At 43.0% G+C, this 19,192-nt stretch overlaps 3 protein-coding genes across 4 annotated transcripts in view; 1 reads left to right on the top strand and 2 right to left on the bottom strand.

Annotated features, from left to right (window-relative positions):
• Nucleotides 1–508: 508 nt before the first annotated feature.
• LOC308380116 (desmin) lies at nt 509–4,630 on the bottom strand (the record flags this gene model as incomplete). Its single annotated transcript, XM_080857389.1, has 11 exons — nt 509–599; nt 789–1,319; nt 1,410–1,534; nt 1,665–1,775; nt 1,885–1,995; nt 2,096–2,230; nt 2,325–2,420; nt 2,515–2,634; nt 2,894–3,043; nt 3,437–3,587; nt 4,410–4,630. The coding sequence occupies 11 exons, from the start codon at nt 4,628–4,630 to the stop codon at nt 509–511; spliced, it is 1,842 nt and encodes a 613-aa protein (XP_080713515.1).
• A 3,458-nt stretch (nt 4,631–8,088) lies between these two features.
• On the bottom strand, nt 8,089–10,147 carry tstd3 (thiosulfate sulfurtransferase like domain containing 3). Its single transcript, XM_080857991.1, has 4 exons — nt 9,927–10,147; nt 9,417–9,602; nt 8,951–9,110; nt 8,089–8,644 (listed from the first exon to the last, which is right to left on the bottom strand). The coding sequence occupies exons 1-4, from the start codon at nt 10,054–10,056 to the stop codon at nt 8,578–8,580; spliced, it is 543 nt and encodes a 180-aa protein (XP_080714117.1). The 5' UTR covers nt 10,057–10,147; the 3' UTR covers nt 8,089–8,577.
• Nucleotides 10,148–10,698: 551 nt separating this feature from the next.
• Nucleotides 10,699–19,192, top strand: part of usp45 (ubiquitin specific peptidase 45) — a 52,957-nt gene continuing 44,463 nt past the window's right edge. For both annotated transcript variants that reach the window (XM_080858523.1, XM_080858524.1), the window contains exons 1-5: nt 10,699–10,922; nt 11,864–11,970; nt 12,179–12,348; nt 12,733–12,833; nt 13,201–13,301. In XM_080858523.1, coding sequence (XP_080714649.1) covers nt 11,868–11,970; nt 12,179–12,348; nt 12,733–12,833; nt 13,201–13,301 — 475 coding nt within the window. In that variant the 5' untranslated portion in view covers nt 10,699–10,922; nt 11,864–11,867. The remainder of the gene's footprint in view (nt 10,923–11,863; nt 11,971–12,178; nt 12,349–12,732; nt 12,834–13,200; nt 13,302–19,192) is intronic.

Below are 19,192 nucleotides of genomic sequence, written 5' to 3'. Positions count from 1 at the left end.
GAAGATAATGATACAATGCCAATGGGGACATAAGACACAAGATGAAATATATGTAAAAAACATAGGATATACTGTATATATGATATCCTTTTACTGTCATGTTATTATTGCTGAGGTCTTCTAGAATATAATTATACATGCCACTTTTGCCTCAATGTTTTTAGTTAGGGGAAATATACAAAAACATCGAGGCATGTCAGACTGCATATAAGAGTCCAAAACTCCCAAAAAAACCGATGATAAACCAATCACAACTACTACAATGAACCACAGGACCAGCGAAATGGATGCTGAGAGCCTTTATTTAATTGCAAGGAAGCAGTAGTAAGGCACATGATGGATTTCAAAACCTTCACAGCAAGCTTTGAACCCACAGAGAGAGAGAGAAGCATTTTGCAAATGTAGACATCTTCATGGTGTTGTGCCAAGGTCAAAGGTCAGAGCCCAGACCCAGGGCCACCAGTGTGAGGTCAAGGGTGAGTGGACAGGGCAGGTCCCCCCTCTCACTCTATTCCTCTTCCTCATCGGCAGCTCCTTCAATGATGTAGCTCCTCTCCTGTGTGTCACTCTCCAGGGTGTCGTCCTCGTTTTTAACTGTTCTGAGCAAAGGCAGAAGGAATCAAAATATGAAAAACTGATGTAAATATTTCAATGGATTACAAAACAGAAAGAATTTAGTATGTTATCAGCACACCCCATGATTGGAATCCCTTGAGATATGCTGTACACCATGTGTTTAAATTGAGTTCACAGTGAGTGTGTGAATGGCGTTTGATGCTCCTTGTTACCTAATGAGCACGGTCTTCCTCTCAATCATCTCCACGGCCTGCTCTTCGGAGTAGGTGGCAATGGTATGGCCGTGGGCTCCATTTCCCAGACCGGCTCCATTTCTCCCATTAGCAGCTCCACCGTTTCCGGCGCCGAGACCACCAGCCCCCATTCCCATTTGGGCGGCCATTCCCGCACCCGTTCCTGTTCCTGCCCCCATTCCGGCCACTCCAGCTCCAGCTCCAGCTCCAGCTCCATATCCAGCTCCAGCTCCAGCTCCAGCTCCAGCTCCAGCTCCATATCCAGCTCCAGCTCTAGCTCCAGCTCCAACACTAGCTCCATATCCAGCCCCAGCTCCGGAACCTAGTCCACCCGCCATTCCAGCACTCATTCCAGCTCCTGCTCCCGCCCCTATTCCAGTTCCGCCAGCCATTCCGGCTCCCATGGCCCCGAGACCCATAGCGCCACTTGCCCCAGCACTGATGGCCATCGTGCCCATCACCCCCTGCACCATACTGGTGATGCGGATGTCCTCGCCCTCAATCAGCTTCCTGTATGAGAAAGACACAGCAGCATTGTTGGGCTCCATGGTGAAATATAATTTGTGTTGATTTGTGTATTTAATGAAACACCTCCCTTACCTGTATGTAGTGATCTCAATCTCCAGGCTCATCTTAACATTCAGCAAGTCCTGGTATTCCATGAGAAGCTGTGCGACTCTCCCCTTTGTGGTTTTCAGCTCCAGCTGAAGAGCTTCGATCCTGGCCTAAATGGTGTATATACATTGATAAATCTTTGCAGTAATATATTATGTCCCCTGACTAGTATTTAGCAGGTAAAAAATTAAACGTGCTTATCTAATCATCTCAGCTATTTAAACTGTAATACGGACTCACCTGGAGAGCCTCCAGCTCTTTCTTGTGTCTCTCTTGAGCTGCAAGAAGCTGTGCCTCCAGACCATCGTTTTTGGTCTTCAGACCTTCCATGTCCTTCTCTTTGCCTTGAATCTGTGGATATAGAAGTGCTCTTCACACTATTTTCTGTGCACCTCTTATTTGTAATGAATATGTTAATAGTTTGAGACATGCTGAAATTCAAGAGCAAAAGCAAACCTACATCTTTCTTGGCGGATGCAAGCTCCTCTCGTGCACCACGCACTTTGTCCACATGGTTTGTGGTTTTATTGTTTAAATCTTCGAATTTTGAATTATACCACGAATCCATTTCCTGAGGAGGGCAAAAACACATTGCAAGTAAATAGATGTTGATGTATATCAAATTAGGTCTGAATTATTGATGTTCGGTAAGGGGCCTTTTAATGTGGTACCTGAAGATTCTTTGCCGCGATGACATCATATTCCTGCTGAATCTGCTTAAGAGCAGCCGCGATGTCTGGGAGGGCGAAGGCGTCTCCGGCAGTGGCATGAGAAGAATAGATTTGTTTCATCAGTTCCTCGATTTCCTGAGGGAATTATATCATTTCACATAATTTATCAACTGCAAAATTGTGGCTTGATCTATCTTGGTGACTGTTGATAATGAATAAATAAACGTACCTGTCCTTGAACCCTCTTCAGGAACTCAATTTCGGCCTCCAGGTTCTCAAGTTGTTTTTCCAGAGCGATCCGAGAGGAGGTGGCTGCGTCAACATCCTGTATGCACACGGTTGCAAGTAAGCCATTCCATAGTGGTCGACATATCAACAGCATTCATCTTAATCATTAATCTTAAAACTGCCAGTCTAACCGGACGGAAAAGCTCGATGTCCATCTCGGCCTTCTTCCTCAGTTCCACAGCTTCCTCATATTTGACCTTCATCATCTCAAGCTGTCCATTCGTGGCGTCTTTGGCAGCAACAGCCAGGTCCTTAAAAATGGAAGCAAAAGTATGACATCATCAGTAGTTAGAGCACACTATTTGTACCAATAGATTTATGACGGGTTACTAATTTGGTATGTGTCTGTGAAGAAATTTAATTTAAACACCGGTAAAATAAGTAAGCCGTAGCCTAGAACATGTGTCTGACACTGCTGTCAGTAAAGGGTCCGTTGATGATCCGATGCATATTTGTTCAAGCGGGCATAGGCCTACTAAGAAAGTATTTATGATAGTGAATCAGACAAACCCGCTGCTTTCTCATTTGATCGGCAAGCCTCCTGAGCTCTTTGAGCTGCTCCTCATACAGCATGCGCAGGCCCGTGGGCTTCAGGAATCGGTTCTGCAGGCCCTCGATTTCCGCCTCCAGCAGCTTATTCTGCTGCTCCAGTGACCGAACCTTTGGGGACAGGAGGACACATAAATTATGGCCCCTGTGTGCGAGCGCTACATGCTTGAATATGCTTGATGCCCAAAGAAGTGCAAGTAATGTGCTGCTCCGTCTTCGCAGCCAGAAGGCGCATTTAGACACAGCCAGTCTGTGCCGCACACTCAAGCGGAAACAAATCAGACAAATTCTGTCAAAGATGGGCCTAGAAAACACGAGTCGATTCCAGGAGAATCAAATAGGCTATGAATTAGAAGCTGAATTTAAGTATTTGTGAGTGTGGGTCTTTTAAGGGCTCTGTCTGGTTCCAAGAGTTTCTTGAATCTCAGTATTCAAGGGGGTGGGGGGGTGTGTGCATTAATAACAAATGAAGTGTAAAAGAAAGCCAGGGTGGAATCCACTTGCCTTCTCGATGTATGCAGCCAGCCTGTCGTTCAGCACGACCATCTCTTTGCGCTCACTGGTGCGAGTGCTGAGGAATTCTTGATTCTCAGCGGAAGCAGCTTCCAGATCTACCGCATCTCCTCCCGTACAAACGGTGCCCATGCTTGCGCCGCTACAGTTCAAGAAATTAATCAGAGCATGATATGACTGAATATGTATCAAAATGTGAGAAGTGTGGCTGAACCTTCCATTTAATTGTCGCCCTTAATATCGACCATTCTATTTGTATCACTGACAAACTGAATTAAGTGTATGATTTATTAGACTCACATATTGTGGACAGTCTGCTGTTAATCTCGCCGTGTAAAGGGGAATGCACATGGTGAAAGCAGCAAAACTCAGGGGGATTATAGTTGTTCAGGCAGTCATTGACTGGCTTTCATAAACAATATGAGTTATAGGCTATAATTGATTATTCATTTTTAGTTTAAGAAAATAATGCTTCTAGTCTTGCTTACAGAGTCTACCATTTGTGTCCTATGTCAGCTCTAGAATTCATGTCATGATGTGAAACAAAACATTGTCTCTAGATATTTCTTTTCTTTAATCGCATGGTCAGTATACAAATGTAACTTAATGCTGCTTTGTTGCTAGTCAGGCCATTAACAAATAAATCTGTAGCTTGTACTTCTCACCTCAGATTGATCTGTGTGTTTCTTATATGTTTTTTTTGCTGATATTAATATAAAATTCTACTTTAAAAATGGATCCCTCTGCCTTGACCTAACAAAGCAAATTATCCCCTCATGTAGAACAGCATTATGGCAAACTAAAGGGGGCAAGAAAATGTACCTATCTGCCAGTTTTCCTACAGAGCCCTGCAGTCCTCACACACACTATTTGGGCTGACATCAGAAGGGACTTAGATCTGCAACCTCTAGATGAACCCTCTCATCCTGAGGTGCCCCGTGCTATCCCCCTGGGTGGAGCTTACCTCCCCATCAGGGCCTTGCGGGAGGTGGAGGCTGTCCTGCGTCCCATCGCCATGCCGTTGCCAGCTGCGGCCACAGCCGACCGGGAGTAGCTGGCAGCACGCTGCTGCCGGGGGTCCTGGCGGGATGGTGATGGGCTAGACACCCTCACCTGGAGGGATGTGGAGCTGCATTCTTCAAAATGCCGACGGTACGACGAAATCCTTTCTGGGCTGTAGCTCATCTTCGCTGTGTGCTGGGGCTCTGAATCTCTATCAGTCGTTGCTCTGTCCCTCTGCCTCTTTTCTCTGGGAGCTGGAGGAGGTGGTTTGGATGTGGAGAGCTGGGCTGAGAAGTGCTGCTCCCTAGCTCTCTCCTCACCCTTCTTATACTCGAAGCCCAGCCCTAAACATGAGCCAGCACCTCTGGAATGTCGAACCTCCACACCACACAGTGCCCGACCCGCCGCGGAGCCTTCTGCCAGGGGCCCGCCAGGAGATTGATGGGCTGAAAGACTTTGAGGCAGCCAGGGCCATTAGAGATAGCTTCAGCATTGATATGATGAGCCCTGATGGGCACAGGGAGGATATATTGTATGTAGGCCACAGCCAGTAAAGTTCTTCGCCATGGTTCCCCTATGCAGCGAGAGCAAGATAGAGTTATGGAGCAGGTACATGGGAGGTTAGGGGGTATCAGTGAGAAATGTGGGCATAAATGCTAAGGGTTATTGGATTAGGATTATGATACACATGGAAAACCAAAGCATATTTTGGGGGGAATTAATGTTACAGTAGAAGGCATTCATTCAAGCTGGAAGTCACACAGGTGCAGTCAGGACTTTACACCTGTTGTGGTTAAAGGTTGTAAATAGACTAAAGAGTGTTATTATCATGGTATGGAAAGCGTTTAACCCTGAGTCTTTATGCTCTGGTCAATAGTCAAGGTTCCATAGAAAACACAATGGCATTATACACGGACGTCCTTGTTTCCTTGACACATACTGTACAGCAAAGAGAGGTACTGAAATCTCATTTTTTTGGTTCATTTTCATTTATTTCATTATGCTTATAATGTCTCAACAACTGATACAGACAGGTCTTCACATTGGCTAAGTTGTAATTATCCCAAATGAATTAACCAATTCATCACTGCCAGCAACTCCTTTCCCTTCTCTATGCTTTTAGTCATTTTTACTATTTATTTATTTATTATTTGCAAGGGACCACGTACAATATTAAACATACATGTTACCATTAGATGCATTGCAACAGATTTTTCAATTTGACTTTTAAGCTACTAATAGAATTAATACTCTTTATGTCATCTGGTAGGGCGTTCCACTGAGTAGAGGATTTCACAGAGAAAGCTGACTGTCAAAAGGCTGTGCTATGAAAGGATACAGTACAACCTCTGGAAGTTAATCGTGTAGATTTTAAAGTCATCCAGTGTTATCCCAGTGAAAGTGAACAGAAAAAGGAGGGGTCCAGCCATTTTTTATTATTTACTCTAGACACCGATTTAAGAAAAGAGAATAATTCTCAGAAGGAAAAAGGCTCACAAGCTGATGTTGATCAAATATCTGACAGTGAAGATACTAAAATGTTTTTTTTTATCCAGATTTTTTTTTCCCGTTTGTTAATACAAGGACTAATTTGGTCTAATAACTTTTCCAGTTTCTCCAGCCTGCCCCAACACGTATAGTCCAGGCAAAATAGCGTTTTACGACAGGCTAATTGTAAAAGAGTTTTTTTCAGCATAGATCATTTCTATGAGGTGTCCAGAACTACATACTAAAAGTCCTAAGAAATCCTAGTTGAGGAAATATGTTTAATTCTCATCAATCTGAGATGTGTGCTAAATTTGCATGGCAAAAAAATACACCTCCTATCAAAATAAAACTTTACACAATTAAAGTACCCATGAAAAGTAACATTTTTTGTATTACAAGTTTCTTTTGGAATTAATTTGAATATGCACATGAGCTCCACACTTATTGAATATGTCCATAGGCAGAAACACCATTCATATGACAAATACATGGGCCCAATCTTCATCCAATCATCCTACTGCCAATGGGAGATGGCAATGTTGCTTTTAGACTGGCCTCTAACCTGAAAACTGCCTGGCTTGGTAGTACCTGCCAGGGGTATGGTGTTTCTGCCTATGCAATCAGGACATATTTAATAAGTGTGACGCTGTGCATATTCAAATTAATTGGCAATACATTGGTTCAGTGATGTTCAATGATCAAGCCATTCAGCATCCTTTTCATAGCAGCAGTTAGCCTCTTCTAGCTCCGCTGTTTTTGAATGTGTGTACAACAGTGTCATCGGCATACATTTACAAATGTACCCCCATGCGGCAATGATAGTGACTCATTGATCAAATTTGTTTTGCGAGATTCTTTCCAAATATCTGGGGCTCTAGCGTGCATGTGGGAGATGGCTGGTCTCAGTGTGTCTCAGAGGTGTGAGGTAAGATTAGATGAGCTCCAGCACCGAGGCGGTATTTTGCTCACCAATGCTGGTCCACACATTATCTCATTACATTGCATCGCATTATTCATCCATTTGCTGCAGCCGATGCCTCACTGCTGCTATTTTTAGGCGAAATGAAGTCATTACTTTGTAAACGCATAAATCGGTCTTTATTGGCACTGTCACATGGCTGAGGAAAGCAAGCTGTGACCACCTCCTCTGCTCTCCTCATATCAAGGCTGTAAGATATTAAAGGAACACCACAGCAATATAGATATCTTTAATAGAATAGAATTACTAAGCACTGAAAAGAATAGAAACATATTGTAGCCTATTCCACATAACCAAAGATAGCTTTGCCTGTAAGATATTAACGGAACACCACAGCAATATAAATATATTTCACAGAATAGAATAGTATATTAGTGTAATCCATGTAACCTGTAGTTTCATAAGAGTTATCCACCTGACTGTATGAACAAATATGCATTCACTAAACCCATGGAGTGAGAGACAAGCTATGCTATGTGCTACCACAGTCATTATGCAAGGAGTAACTTGGTTGATCAGTTTAGCACACTGATAACTTTGTCAGCTCCTAAGACCACCAGCCATGGAACCTGTGCTCCATACATTGCCTAACAACCAACCAACTCTGAATTGCCTAGCAAAGTGGCATATGAGTGTGCCCTGAGCCCCATGCTTAGAGCTGCCTGCTGTTTCAACCTCAGCCACCCATCCATCAGACATGACACTGGAACGTGCTGATGGCCAAGGGAAAAAGAGAAGGCCAACTTGTAGTGTTGTGGTGAAGAAATGCCATGAGTTATTGCAATTAGGGCAGAACAAATGACCCATCATGCAAGGAGCCAAGTATTCCACTGCTAACTATTGGACTGTGATCAAATGCAAGTGCCTTTGCGTAAACCTTGATGAACCTACATAAGATTTACCTTCTATTCTTTTCCAAACATTTCTGCAGTAGTTACCCAGCTTACTTTTCTAGTTTTTGTTATCTGCTATCTCACAACTGATGCAAGACAAGATTCGTCCATAGCTATGTTGCCAAAAGAAACTGAGATGGTAAGTAACCATGATAATTAAAAAGGTTTTAATACAGAAAATGAAATATATGGATAACTTTCACTTGTTCTGGTTATGTCTGTATATTAATGTATATAAAGCTTAATTAGTTTAGTATAGAAAACAATGACAAAGCTTTAATAAGTCTTTTATTCAGAAGGATACAAAATTATGTGGAATGCATTCCATTCATTCTTATGAATGCATTGCTGAAAACATTAGCAACAGACCTATCTGCAAAATATATTCTTAAATGTCCAATATTGTCTGTAGACTATGGAAAAAAACAATGATGGAAATGGCTGAAATCTCACACATTATTTATGCTTTATATTCAACATCCATAACAGATGGTCACAGGTCACCAACCATTTGTAAGCTGGTAAGCACTGTCGGAAGCCCTTTAAAGTGGTTTCACAACCTGAATTTAAACTGCAACTTTAGAACCTGCACTTTGTGGTAGCATCATAAGCCGTATAATCCAGTCACAGAGAACAACTATTTATTTATTTACAATTGTCACCTCTCTGAAATTGGTATGGTGGCGAAATGCTGCGTTGTAAAGATTAGGAAAATCATGTTTGTGCAACATTATTTCACCATTGGTTCAACCACAAACTCATCCAGAAGATCATTCTTTGGTCTGTAATATTTCATGTTTTGCCCAGTCCTGCCAACCTCCAGGAAAGTGTTTAACCCTGAAAGTGAAAAGGGAGACATTGAAGCGACAGACTAACTGAAATATTACCTTAATAGAAAGGAGAAAAGTTTTTCAGCTTTGACAAGAGATCATTATAAAACTCCAGACAGGTGATGTCCATTTCATCATTATGCAAAAACAGTTTTACCCTCAAAGTCATCAGGTTACTTCTAAAAAATTATTACTTAAAAAAATAAATAAAATACTAGCCTTCTTATGAAGAAGGCATCCAACAACATGGGTTACATTTGGATGTATTATTGTCCATTCTGAATAGCACTGATTGTTGGTATTGAAGTCCTACTTTGAATAGCCCAAGGAGGCCGCTGTGTCCAAGGCAGTTTTGCTCCTCACTCCAGCCAGACAGGTGAAAACGACGTTCTCGGTCTGCGACGGCATGGTCCCCCCATACTTCTCCTTGAAATCCTCAGGACTGAGCTGTAGTGCATTGCTCACCTGTCCCACTGCAGGTGATACACAAAAGTCGAACAATGTACAAACCAACCGCAAACCTCAAATTACCTTGTCTCTGAATGTCCTCTCCGTTACTTAGCACCCGTTCCGTGAGTTTTCTGTACAATTCCCGCAATAAATAGGGTACCAGAGAGTACATTATGATGCGTCTAAAGACGGTGTCTATGAAAAGGACTACACGGCGCACAAAGCAGTTTTAGATCAGTGTTTTAAACAACTGAAACAGCCACTGTCATCCACAGTAATCTTAGAATGGGCACCGTATGAACGTTTTGTAACAGCAAAGAAATACTTACAAGGCACGTTTATTGACCCCGGAATGTTTCCGTATTCCCTGAGTTCCCATGGCTCACGCACGTCGATCACTGAAGCTGTTCCTGCAGCAAGCAACTTCTTCAGCTCCTCGTAAGACACGTCGATCTCTTTGGAAGAACTGAAGTAACGCCATTGAGTTCCCCCCCTGCAGGTCACAGGGGGTGTATCTGAAAATGAAAAATATAAACATCTGCTAATCACACACCAAAAAGCACAACTGAAACTAAAAACACTCTGCCCGCTCAGTATAGGTATAGTGGACTGGCAGGCACAGCTAACTTTACTGTCCAGCGTTTCGTCAAATGTCATCGACATTTGCCGAGTTTCACAAAGTAACACTGGGTAACAGATAACGGCAAACCATACATAAATGGTCTCAGGGGTTTTCTCCGACATACACATTAACATAAACGTCTCTTGTAGTGATTTATTTTAGGGCGGAGACGGATCTGACTTTGTCAGTCTACTTGGATGGTGATGTCAACACTCACACTGCACGCACAGGGAATGTGTTCCGAGACAGTTCTTCAATGTTCTTGTGGTACAAGCCAGATGAATGGCATTTCTGTGCAAGACACGCGGGATAATTCTTGACACTTTCAAACAACTGTTCAGCGCCATGACCAGCGCAATAGCAAACCCAAAATCAATATATTTAATACAGTTGCGTAACGGACCTGTACTATCGCTACTACTAGCTAACTAGCCCCGCTGTGCAGTACAGTGGTTATGCAGGGGTCAGTTCGCATCCTACGTTTTGCGTGAGAATGTACGGGACACTACGAGGATCAAACAAGTCGGAGAACGTGCAGTAAATGCTGCTAGTGCATTTCCCACTATTTTTTTTGCAGAAGCTTTGGTTGAGTTTAAATTATGATTCCTCTGAAATATGTTCACCATCGAGAGAATATCAAGGTCTTTATATCCCTTAAATAGCGTAACTGACAGTATACCATACGTAGAAATGAGGGCACGGAATAGAGGATTAATGCAATGTCGTGCGTTTTTACGTCAATTTGTCAGTGTAATACAATGCTATGTTTCGCAAGCTCAATTTCACAATTAACATGGCGATATTATATTTGAAATAGTACCTGCATATGAATGATCATACGTGCACGACTATCGCATGGAACAACCGTTTAACAGCAACTGAAAGAGCCTGTATTTTGAAATCGCAAATTTATCGACTAAGGTTTGGCCTAAATAGGATACCGTAGTGGGTCAAATGTTGACTTCAGCAAAGTGAACATGTGACTTTCTGTGGTTGTAATGGTATCGAAATGTTCTCAGTTGTGTTACCTGAAGAAGTGTATGATTTGATCTTAAAAAACATTTTTATCTTTCAATACATAGTTAACATTTCTCTAAACAGTTTGCGGAGTTGTCTAGGGGCTATAGTTAGCATTGCGCTGGATTGTAGTATTACATTGTGAACCAGTTACCCACAAGCTAGTTAGCCAGGACAGAGCAGAACAGCAAAAGGGGTGAGTTGTCATTAATTAACTCTTTCAAAGTGTCAGTTTCCTGGGGAGCTGTCTAGTAAATTATGCTGCAGTTACAGGCGCAGTCTGATTGCTCTTCATACTGACTTCTCTAACGTCTATAGATTGTTTAGTCACCCGGTGTTTTACATGTCTTAATGGATATAATTCACCATAGCAAATAAACGCGTTGGCTGACTGATGAGCTAACTATCCAGCTGTCTCCCTTGCCTTGCCTTCCCTTGAAACTGCGAGGTTAGCAAACTACGTGAGACGTTTTACATCCAAGTACGCCGCAAAGCAAGTGTGTTCATTAAACAAATTGGAAAGTTACAAACGCTCTCAATTAACTTAGCAGATCATCCAGAAAATCATAAGGCCCCTCATAATTAACGAGAGTGAAGTAAGCGGTAATATGGGAGGGGGGGGGGTCATTGGGTAATGGTAACCTTAAACGTCAAGCTGCTTTGACCGGTATTGCCACACGCAAACCAAATCTGATATGTTCAAGTTAGTTAAGTATAGATAACACCGAGTTATAGATTATTTCCTTGCAGTAGATGAGTTAGTATCTGATGTTCTCTGGTCTGGTTATCATAATGAATCATGCAAGGAGATGATATGGGACAAGATGTGCCTTGCTCAGTATTTCAGTAGTTATCTGAATCTACAAACTATAAAAAGCGCTGATCCTATAAGTAGGCTTCTGTACCCGAAGAGACAGAAATGCAGAGAAAAGGAGGAATGTATAAGGAGGCTCAAAGGCCATGAAATGTTTTTCTTTAATTCCCTGATGGCTGTGTGCTATATTTAAGTCTTGCCCTGAAACTGCTCTTTATTTAGCTATTCTAACCTATGCAAGTTAGCCAAGCTTTCACAGGCTCAAGTCATGCCTCTCACAGTTCCCGTGAAGAACCTTTAAGCAATTGTCTATCATTTCACAGACAGATGCGGCTCAAAGACCCTTTCTCTTTAAAGTCCGTCGACATGACAAAGCGGACTAGCAAGCCGAAGAAACCACGGGATGAGGAGTCCTCGGATGAAGTTGGTGGTAAGTAGAACACTACCCCTTACTGTATGGAAAATGATTGATGAGTTTGGCCTTGCAGAGACATTATTACGAAACAATGCCAGAGAGGCAGGCTGAAGTGTCATTTGCTGACATTTATACGTCTGCCTTGTTATGTCTTTACTGCTTTGGGCATTGCACCAGCTGGAGTCAAATTGTGATGTTGGGGACGTGTTCTCTCTGTGTGCAGGCCTTATGTGCCAGCATGTCGGCAAGGCAGTGGACCTGAGCGCGGTGAAGAAGGCAGTCACAGGCAACGTGTGGTCCGTGTGCGGCGAGTGTTTACGGGAGAGGAACGTGAACGAGGGGGAGTCTGCCGGCTCCCACGACATCCTCGTGTGCCTCAAGTGCGGCTTTCAGGTGAGGTGGTGCTTGGGGAGAGAAAAGAGTTTGACGCACACACACACACACACACACACACACACACACTGACAATGTCATGGCCTTTGGGATATCATGTAGCTGTAAAGAGCAGCAAAATATGATATGCTTTGAAGGCAGAAATGTGCTCCACCTCTGACTGTCTGTATCAGTCTGTGCCCTGTGCCCTCTCTCTCTCTTTCGTTTTCTCTCTCTCTCTCTCTCCCTTCCTGCTTCCCTGTCTGTTTCTACGCACTGTCTCTGAGTTCATTTCATAATCATGACTGCAGTCCTCTGACCTCCCACCAGTGATAAAAAGGCTATCCCAACATTCATAGGGGGCTCATCATATCGTTTACCTGTTTGCTTCTTGTTTTCCTCCAGGGCTGTAACCAGTCAGAGAGCCAACACGCCACCAAGCACCAGCAGACCCATCACACAGAGGTCCACTGCATCACCATCAGCCTCAGCACCTGGAAGGCCTGGTGAGAATACTCTATCTGATGCACCAATCACTGACTGCCTAAAGATTCTGAGCCGCTTAATTGGTTGCTTTTGTCCACAGGGACTATGCATGAATGAAAGGCTTCTCAGCAGTTCTAGAAAGTATATCCCTGACATGTTCTCTGCGGTAGATAAAGAAGCATTGATGAACGGATCGTGATTGATTGGTTAATCCCCCTACTAAATTTAAATTATTAATAAATTCTCCAGTGTAATATAATTTGCACAGCATCTGCTTTGGTTCTTTGACATTCTTCAGTGCCGTCTTAGCCATGGGGCAAAAAATGGGACAATACCTCACACATTACACATGTCGCTGCAATTAAGGTTTTAAATGGATTTCTTCAGGTGTTTTGAATGTAATGAAGAGCTTTCCACCCACTGCAACAAGAAGGCCTTGGCCCAAACGTTGGACTTCCTCCAGAAGCACTCTGTGAAGGCAACCACAGGTGAGGCTTGGGTGTCCTTAAGTATACCTAAGTATTGATGGTTGCAAGTCAGTAAGATATATGTTGAATGAAGCAGAAATGACTTATTATGGTGATATTTGGGATTGTTATTCTTATATTTTCAACTCCACTCTTTTTTATCTTTGTTTCAGACTGTGTTATAGAGTCATGCTTAAGACTTTTTTTCCTAGATGCCCCTAATGTTTTGTAATGAGAGACAAAAATCATACCTTTAATTTGAAATCTGAATTTGTTTTACCTGCCGGAGTGTACCTCTTGCAGCTCCCCATCACCCCCTAGTGGCCTTATCATCCAAAATGTCTCTATGGACTGCACTTTTTACTCTTTCTTTAGAATGACATCATTATTGCAGGTCCCCATTCATTTTGGGTGGTTTGAAAAGAACCATTTACTGGAACTTTACTCAATTGTTGAGTGGTTGAGGCAGAATTGTACATAACCAAATTGTACTGTTATGTTAGGTGTGAGGGGCTGAAAATAAGACCAATAATTGTTGTTGTTGTTGATGTTTATTTGAGTTTTGTGTCAGTCGTTTTTGTGCAGTGGTCCTTAAAGGCGTGCATTTTAAGCTTTTACTCTGTTTGTTTGTGTGAGGCTGTATATGTTTGTGCGCGTGTGACACAGATTGTCATAGGTCAAGGTCACATATTGATTGTGCACCAATTGTGCGACACAACGGAGACAAACTTACATTGTGCGAAACACTGGCTGTCAAAGAAAAACAAAAAAGGATTTTTACTTTCACAACAAGTGTGGAGTCATGATGAAAGGGATGCACGATAATAAGGGCATGACGTACAAACTTTCTGCCAATGTCCCTGGCCAATAAAGTCTCTTGGAGGCATACAAACCAAGGAGGATGAGAATTATATTTGTATTTGCAGGTTAAAAAAAATCATCTAATAATTTACATCTAGTCCAAGTTGAAATCATTTTGTTATTTTTCATGAACCAATGTATACATTTAGGTCATCACATTAAGAGTAAGAGGTAAATTCTAATGCAGGGGTGACTTGGCATTCTCCTCAATGAATAAAAAAGAGGTGTTAATATCAGTATTGGCATCAGCGATTGGCCAAAATGAGTTTGAAAATATCAGCATATCGAATATCTGCAGAAATCATGCATCTCTACAAGATGGCACCAAGGGTCTCCGTACACGGCTGGCAACTTCAAATTGGGGGACTCCTAATTGGCCTTACAGTGCCTATCAAAAGAAGGCCAAGGATTACCCATGAGGCTGCCTGAATAGAAAAGCCTGAATGCCAAGCTGACTTTGGTAATTAACACCTAACGTAGAACTCTAGGCCAAGTTTTTTGGGAGATTTCTTTAAGGTAAAAGTTGCACTTTTATCATTTATCTTTGCCTTTGAGGAGGCATAAATGCCTAGCCTTGTGAACACAGAAGGTTCTCTTTTTTACGGTTGTGCGTAAAAGTTTGGGCACCTCTTTGAAAAATCACAATTTAGTTGATTTTTGAGGTGAAAAGAAGTAGATACAACCCCTGCAGCAAGAAAATAACATTAACTTAACGCAGGTCAAGAGTTGTCATTGAACATTCCAAAAGCTGATCAACCCTCTGCTCTGACTCCTCAAATGTTAAGGCAAAACTCAACAAGGCCTCTGTCTCACTGACCGAGGATCTGAATGAACCTGCCCACAAAGCAAATATTTAAAAAAAGGCCAAATCATTTCCAGTTTTCCATTTCCAATGACTGAAAAGTTATTAAGAAATGGCTGTTAAGGGCAAGGCTAGAACTTGAGGACCAAGAACATTTTCAAATAAGACTGCATGGCTGCTGGGCAAAAAAGCTGACCAAACCCATCATGTGTTTCACAACTGAGATTGTCTGTCTTGAAGGTCCATCAACGGTAAACTTTACCATCAACTTAATATTAAATATTGATGAAGTATGCCATGTAAAATCTTAACACATTTAATTTGGAAAGTTAGAATTGTGTTATTTGGCCATAATCACCAAAGGTGTTTTTGGAGAATAAAGGAGCTGCATTTGATGAGAAGAATCCCTTGACAACTGTTAAGCATGTGGGCGGATCTATTCTGGTTGGGATTTTCTAGCAGCCAATGGCACAGGAAACATACCAGTGAAGGGAAGAATGGATTCCTCTAATATCAGCAAATTCAGAACGCAAATATTTTGGACTCAGTCAAGAAACTGAAGCCTACAAGATGTTGTTCTCTACAACAAGACAGTGATTTAAAGTATACCTCTAAATACACCATAAAGTACTTCAAGCAATGCAAACAGTAGCTTTTGGAATGTCCTGTAGTCCCCAATAAGGACACTTTTAATTGTGTACAAAAATAATTTGCAAGCAGTGATATCTGCCAAACAAAATTTCTGTATCTTTTCTTTTCTGTATCTTTTTTTAAGTTCGTATCACAGCAATACAATTTGAAGAAAGCCTCATTGTTTAAAAATGTCTTTGCTGCAGGGGTGCTTTTAACTTTTTTCACTAAAAAAAAAAAAAAAATCAACAAAGTCTAATTTCCCCAGGGCCCTATTCGTCGTAGCTCGCTAAGCGGTTTAGCAAGCTAATTTTCAGGGCTAAGATAAAAAACGCCCCTCTTTTTGGTTTGTGGATGCCTTTTGAAGTATGACGTGCACGCGCAATTGTCCTGATAAGTTTAGCATGGTTAAAATTAACCACATGATTTGGATGCGAACCAGCCTTTGACGAGCTGATACATCCTGTTCTCAATCAGCTCGCTAATGTAAATGGGCTTAAAGGACAATTGATTAACTTAGCTTCAGCCCTACGCAAATGGGGCCCAGGGGTGACCAAACATTTGCATACAACTGCAAGTGTTTAGACATTTGCTGGGACGTGAGCAGTGTCAGCCACTTAAGCTGCATCCTCACTTATTCCTGGCCATGGCCTCGACTGAATTAGACCCCAAGAGAGCAGTCTGATTGTTCTTAAGCCCACATGGCCTTCATTCCCACATGGCCTTCTCCACTCTCAAGCCATTAGCAGTTCATACTGTCTTCAAGCGCTTTACAGAGCCCATGGTATGAACCCCTTAGATCAAACACAAGGTGACTTTCTGTACTACACCTCTTTTGCTGTCAGTCCCTTCTGGTCCTGTCCAGTTTGTAAGGTTTTGGTCCTGTGCCCTGTGTTCTGTCCATCCTGTCCCAGTTCTGTCCAAAGCCTATACCCTGCCCAACCTCAGGCCCATTCCCAGCTCTTGTGTCCCGTTCCCTAGCCTTCTCCCGGTCCCTTGTCTCATGCAGGAGTCCAGCAGTCCTGTCCTGTGTGTGTGTGTGTGTGTGTGTGTGTGTGTGTGTCTTCAGCCCTGTGTCCTACGCCGGCCTGTGCTGCAGCAGCAGTGATGCTCCAGTTCCATTACTGCCGCCTGGGTGCCCTCATTAATACCATTAGGCGCTTGAGTGGCGCTGTGCGACTGGGTTCCCTGAAGAACGCGAGCAGCTGTGTGCTGTGCAGATCCTCCTGCGCTCAGCTCCTCTGTGTGTGTGTGTGTGTGTGTGTGTGTGTGTGTGTGTGTGTGTGTGTGTGTGTGTGTGTGTGTGTGTGTGTGTGTGTGTGTGTGTGTGTGTGTGTGTGTGTGTGTGGGAGGGAGGGCTTGTGGGATATGAGGTCCAGCAAACAGGCTCCAGGAGGATCAAGCAGGCAGGCTTGTGCAGCTGCAGCCCAGTCTCGTAGACACGTCTTCAGATAACACACACACACACACACACATATCTATAAACTCACAAATTACTACTTACATTCACACACAACGTGACAATCACATTTTTGTATAGAAGAATTCCTCTTTTGTCTGTTTTTCCACTCTGTTACTGTTCCTCTCTTGTTTTTCCCTCTTCCTCTGTGCAGTGTTTCTCATTTTCTTTCTTTTGCCTTGTTCTCCGCTGTATTCTCTTTGACTCTGTCTTTCTCTCCCTCTTACCCATTCAGACGTCTGTCTGTATTGGTGCTGCTGTGCTTTAAGCCTTTGCTGTGCGACACATTAACATGTGTGGAGCAAAGTGAAGTGGTTCACGGCCCCCTTTCCCTGGGTCGGGTCGGGTTCTGGCCCCTTAGCGGCACACAGGACACGGGGCAGCCTAGAGTACCTCTCCTCTCTGCTCCTCGCCACTTTTCATGTCTCCCCTCCTGTGTGTGTGTGTGTGTGTGTGTGTGTGTGTGTGTGTGTGTGTGTGTGTGTGTGTGTGTGTGTGTGTGTGTGTGTACACACCTGTTTTCTCTTTCTCCTCTCCTTTCCTCTGTACTACTCTCCTATTGTCTGTATTCTTGTCTTCTCCTCTCTTTTCCTCCCCTCCACTCTCCTTTTCTCTTCTCCTCTGTTGTTCTTTGAAGGCCAATTGGAATGCCTCTCAACCATACGTACAGTATAAAGGTTAAGGTCTGGTGTTAAGGCCCCCCCCCCCCCCCCCGGTGTATCAGTCATACAAAGGCATCCTGCGGGGGCACGGGAATGAACCAGTGTTGACCACTTAGAAGACTCACCACTGTACCACCAACACCCAACATGTACTGTGCATGCGGAAAGTTTTCAGACCCTTTCGAGTTTTCCACATTGTCATGTTTCTCACTCATGTTTTCATCCATCTACCCACAATTTTCTACAAGTAAAATTAAAAACAGGTTTTTTGAGTGTTTTGTTGATTTATTAAATATAAAAGACTGAATCAAACAACTATTCAGACCCTTTTTTATGCAATTGAGCTCTGGTGCATCCTACTTGTATCAATGGTCCTTGAGACTCTGCCCAAGAGCACATTATCCTCAGTTATTCTCAAATGGAAGAGATATGGAACCACCAACAGTCTTCCTCGATCTGGCCACCCAGCCAACTGAGTAATCGGGGATGAAGGGCCTTGGTCAGGCAGGTAATCAAGAACCCAGTGGTCCTTATCAATGAGATCCAGAAGGACTTCATTGGAGCACTCCACCAATTTGGCCTTTATGGTAGAGTGGCCAAACAGAAGCCCTTCCTCACTAAAAGGCACATGACGACAGGCTGGGAGTCTGACAGAAAAGCACCTGAACGACTCTCAGTCTATAAAAAGCAAAATCCTCTGGTCTGATGAAACAAAGATTGACCTATTTAGCCACACCTCCCAATGACATTTGTGGAGAAAACCAGGCAGTGAGCATCACCTCATTTTTACCATTCCTAGTCAAACACGGTGGTGGCTAGGGACAGGGAAACTTGTCGGGAAAGATGGATGCCGAAAAAATCAAAACAACGCAAAGTAGTCTGCCAAAAAAAACACAGGAGTGGCTTCAGGAAAACTCTGTGAAAGTCCTGCAGTGGTGGCACAGCCAGAGCATCTCTGGAGAGACCTGAAAATGGCTGTGTACTGACGCTCCCCATCCAAACTAGTTGAGATTGAATGATTCTGGTTTAGAAGAATGTGAGACTTAAAAAATAAAGGAGTGCCAAGCTTGTAGGATCATCCCCAAGAAGACTTGAGGCTGTCATTACAGTCTAAAATGCTTTAAGCAAGAAGGGTCTGATTACTTATAAGAAAAACAAGCATTGAGTCTAAACATTAACAACATGTGGAAACCTTGAAAGGGCCTGGATGCACTGAATACACACAGCTTAAAAGACACATAACACTTAGTTATAGCCTACACACACACACACACACACACACACTAAATTGATTCGGAACAGTGATGACGTCAGTGGGCATGTCATACTACAGTTTGAAGGGGTAGCGGAATGCAAGCAAAAGCTTGCAGGGGATCAATGCAATCCGCCATCTGTGCAACGCCCTCCGCTGATGACGCATTCTTGATGACAATGGTTCCACTGAAAACTAGTGGGAACATGGGCTGGTTCCTCAGATGGTACAAAGGTTCAAAGAATC

This window comes from Sprattus sprattus (genome assembly GCF_963457725.1).
Source record: "Sprattus sprattus genome assembly, chromosome: 19".
Classification (NCBI taxonomy): Eukaryota; Metazoa; Chordata; class Actinopteri; order Clupeiformes; family Clupeidae; genus Sprattus; species Sprattus sprattus.
Note: the sequence above shows the minus strand (reverse complement) of the source record. Positions and strands in the feature narration are given on the sequence as shown.

Coding starts and splice junctions, on each gene's coding strand:
- tstd3 (XM_080857991.1), bottom strand. CDS start 10,056: ATGGCGCTGAACAGTTGTTTGAAAGTGTCAAGAATTATCCCGCGTGTC. Junction 9,111..9,416: donor GGGGTCAATAAACGTGCCTT/GTAAGTATTTCT, acceptor TATCACCTGCAG/TGGGACAGGTGAGCAATGCA. Junction 8,645..8,950: donor GCCTCCTTGGGCTATTCAAA/GTAGGACTTCAA, acceptor TTTCACTTTCAG/GGTTAAACACTTTCCTGGAG.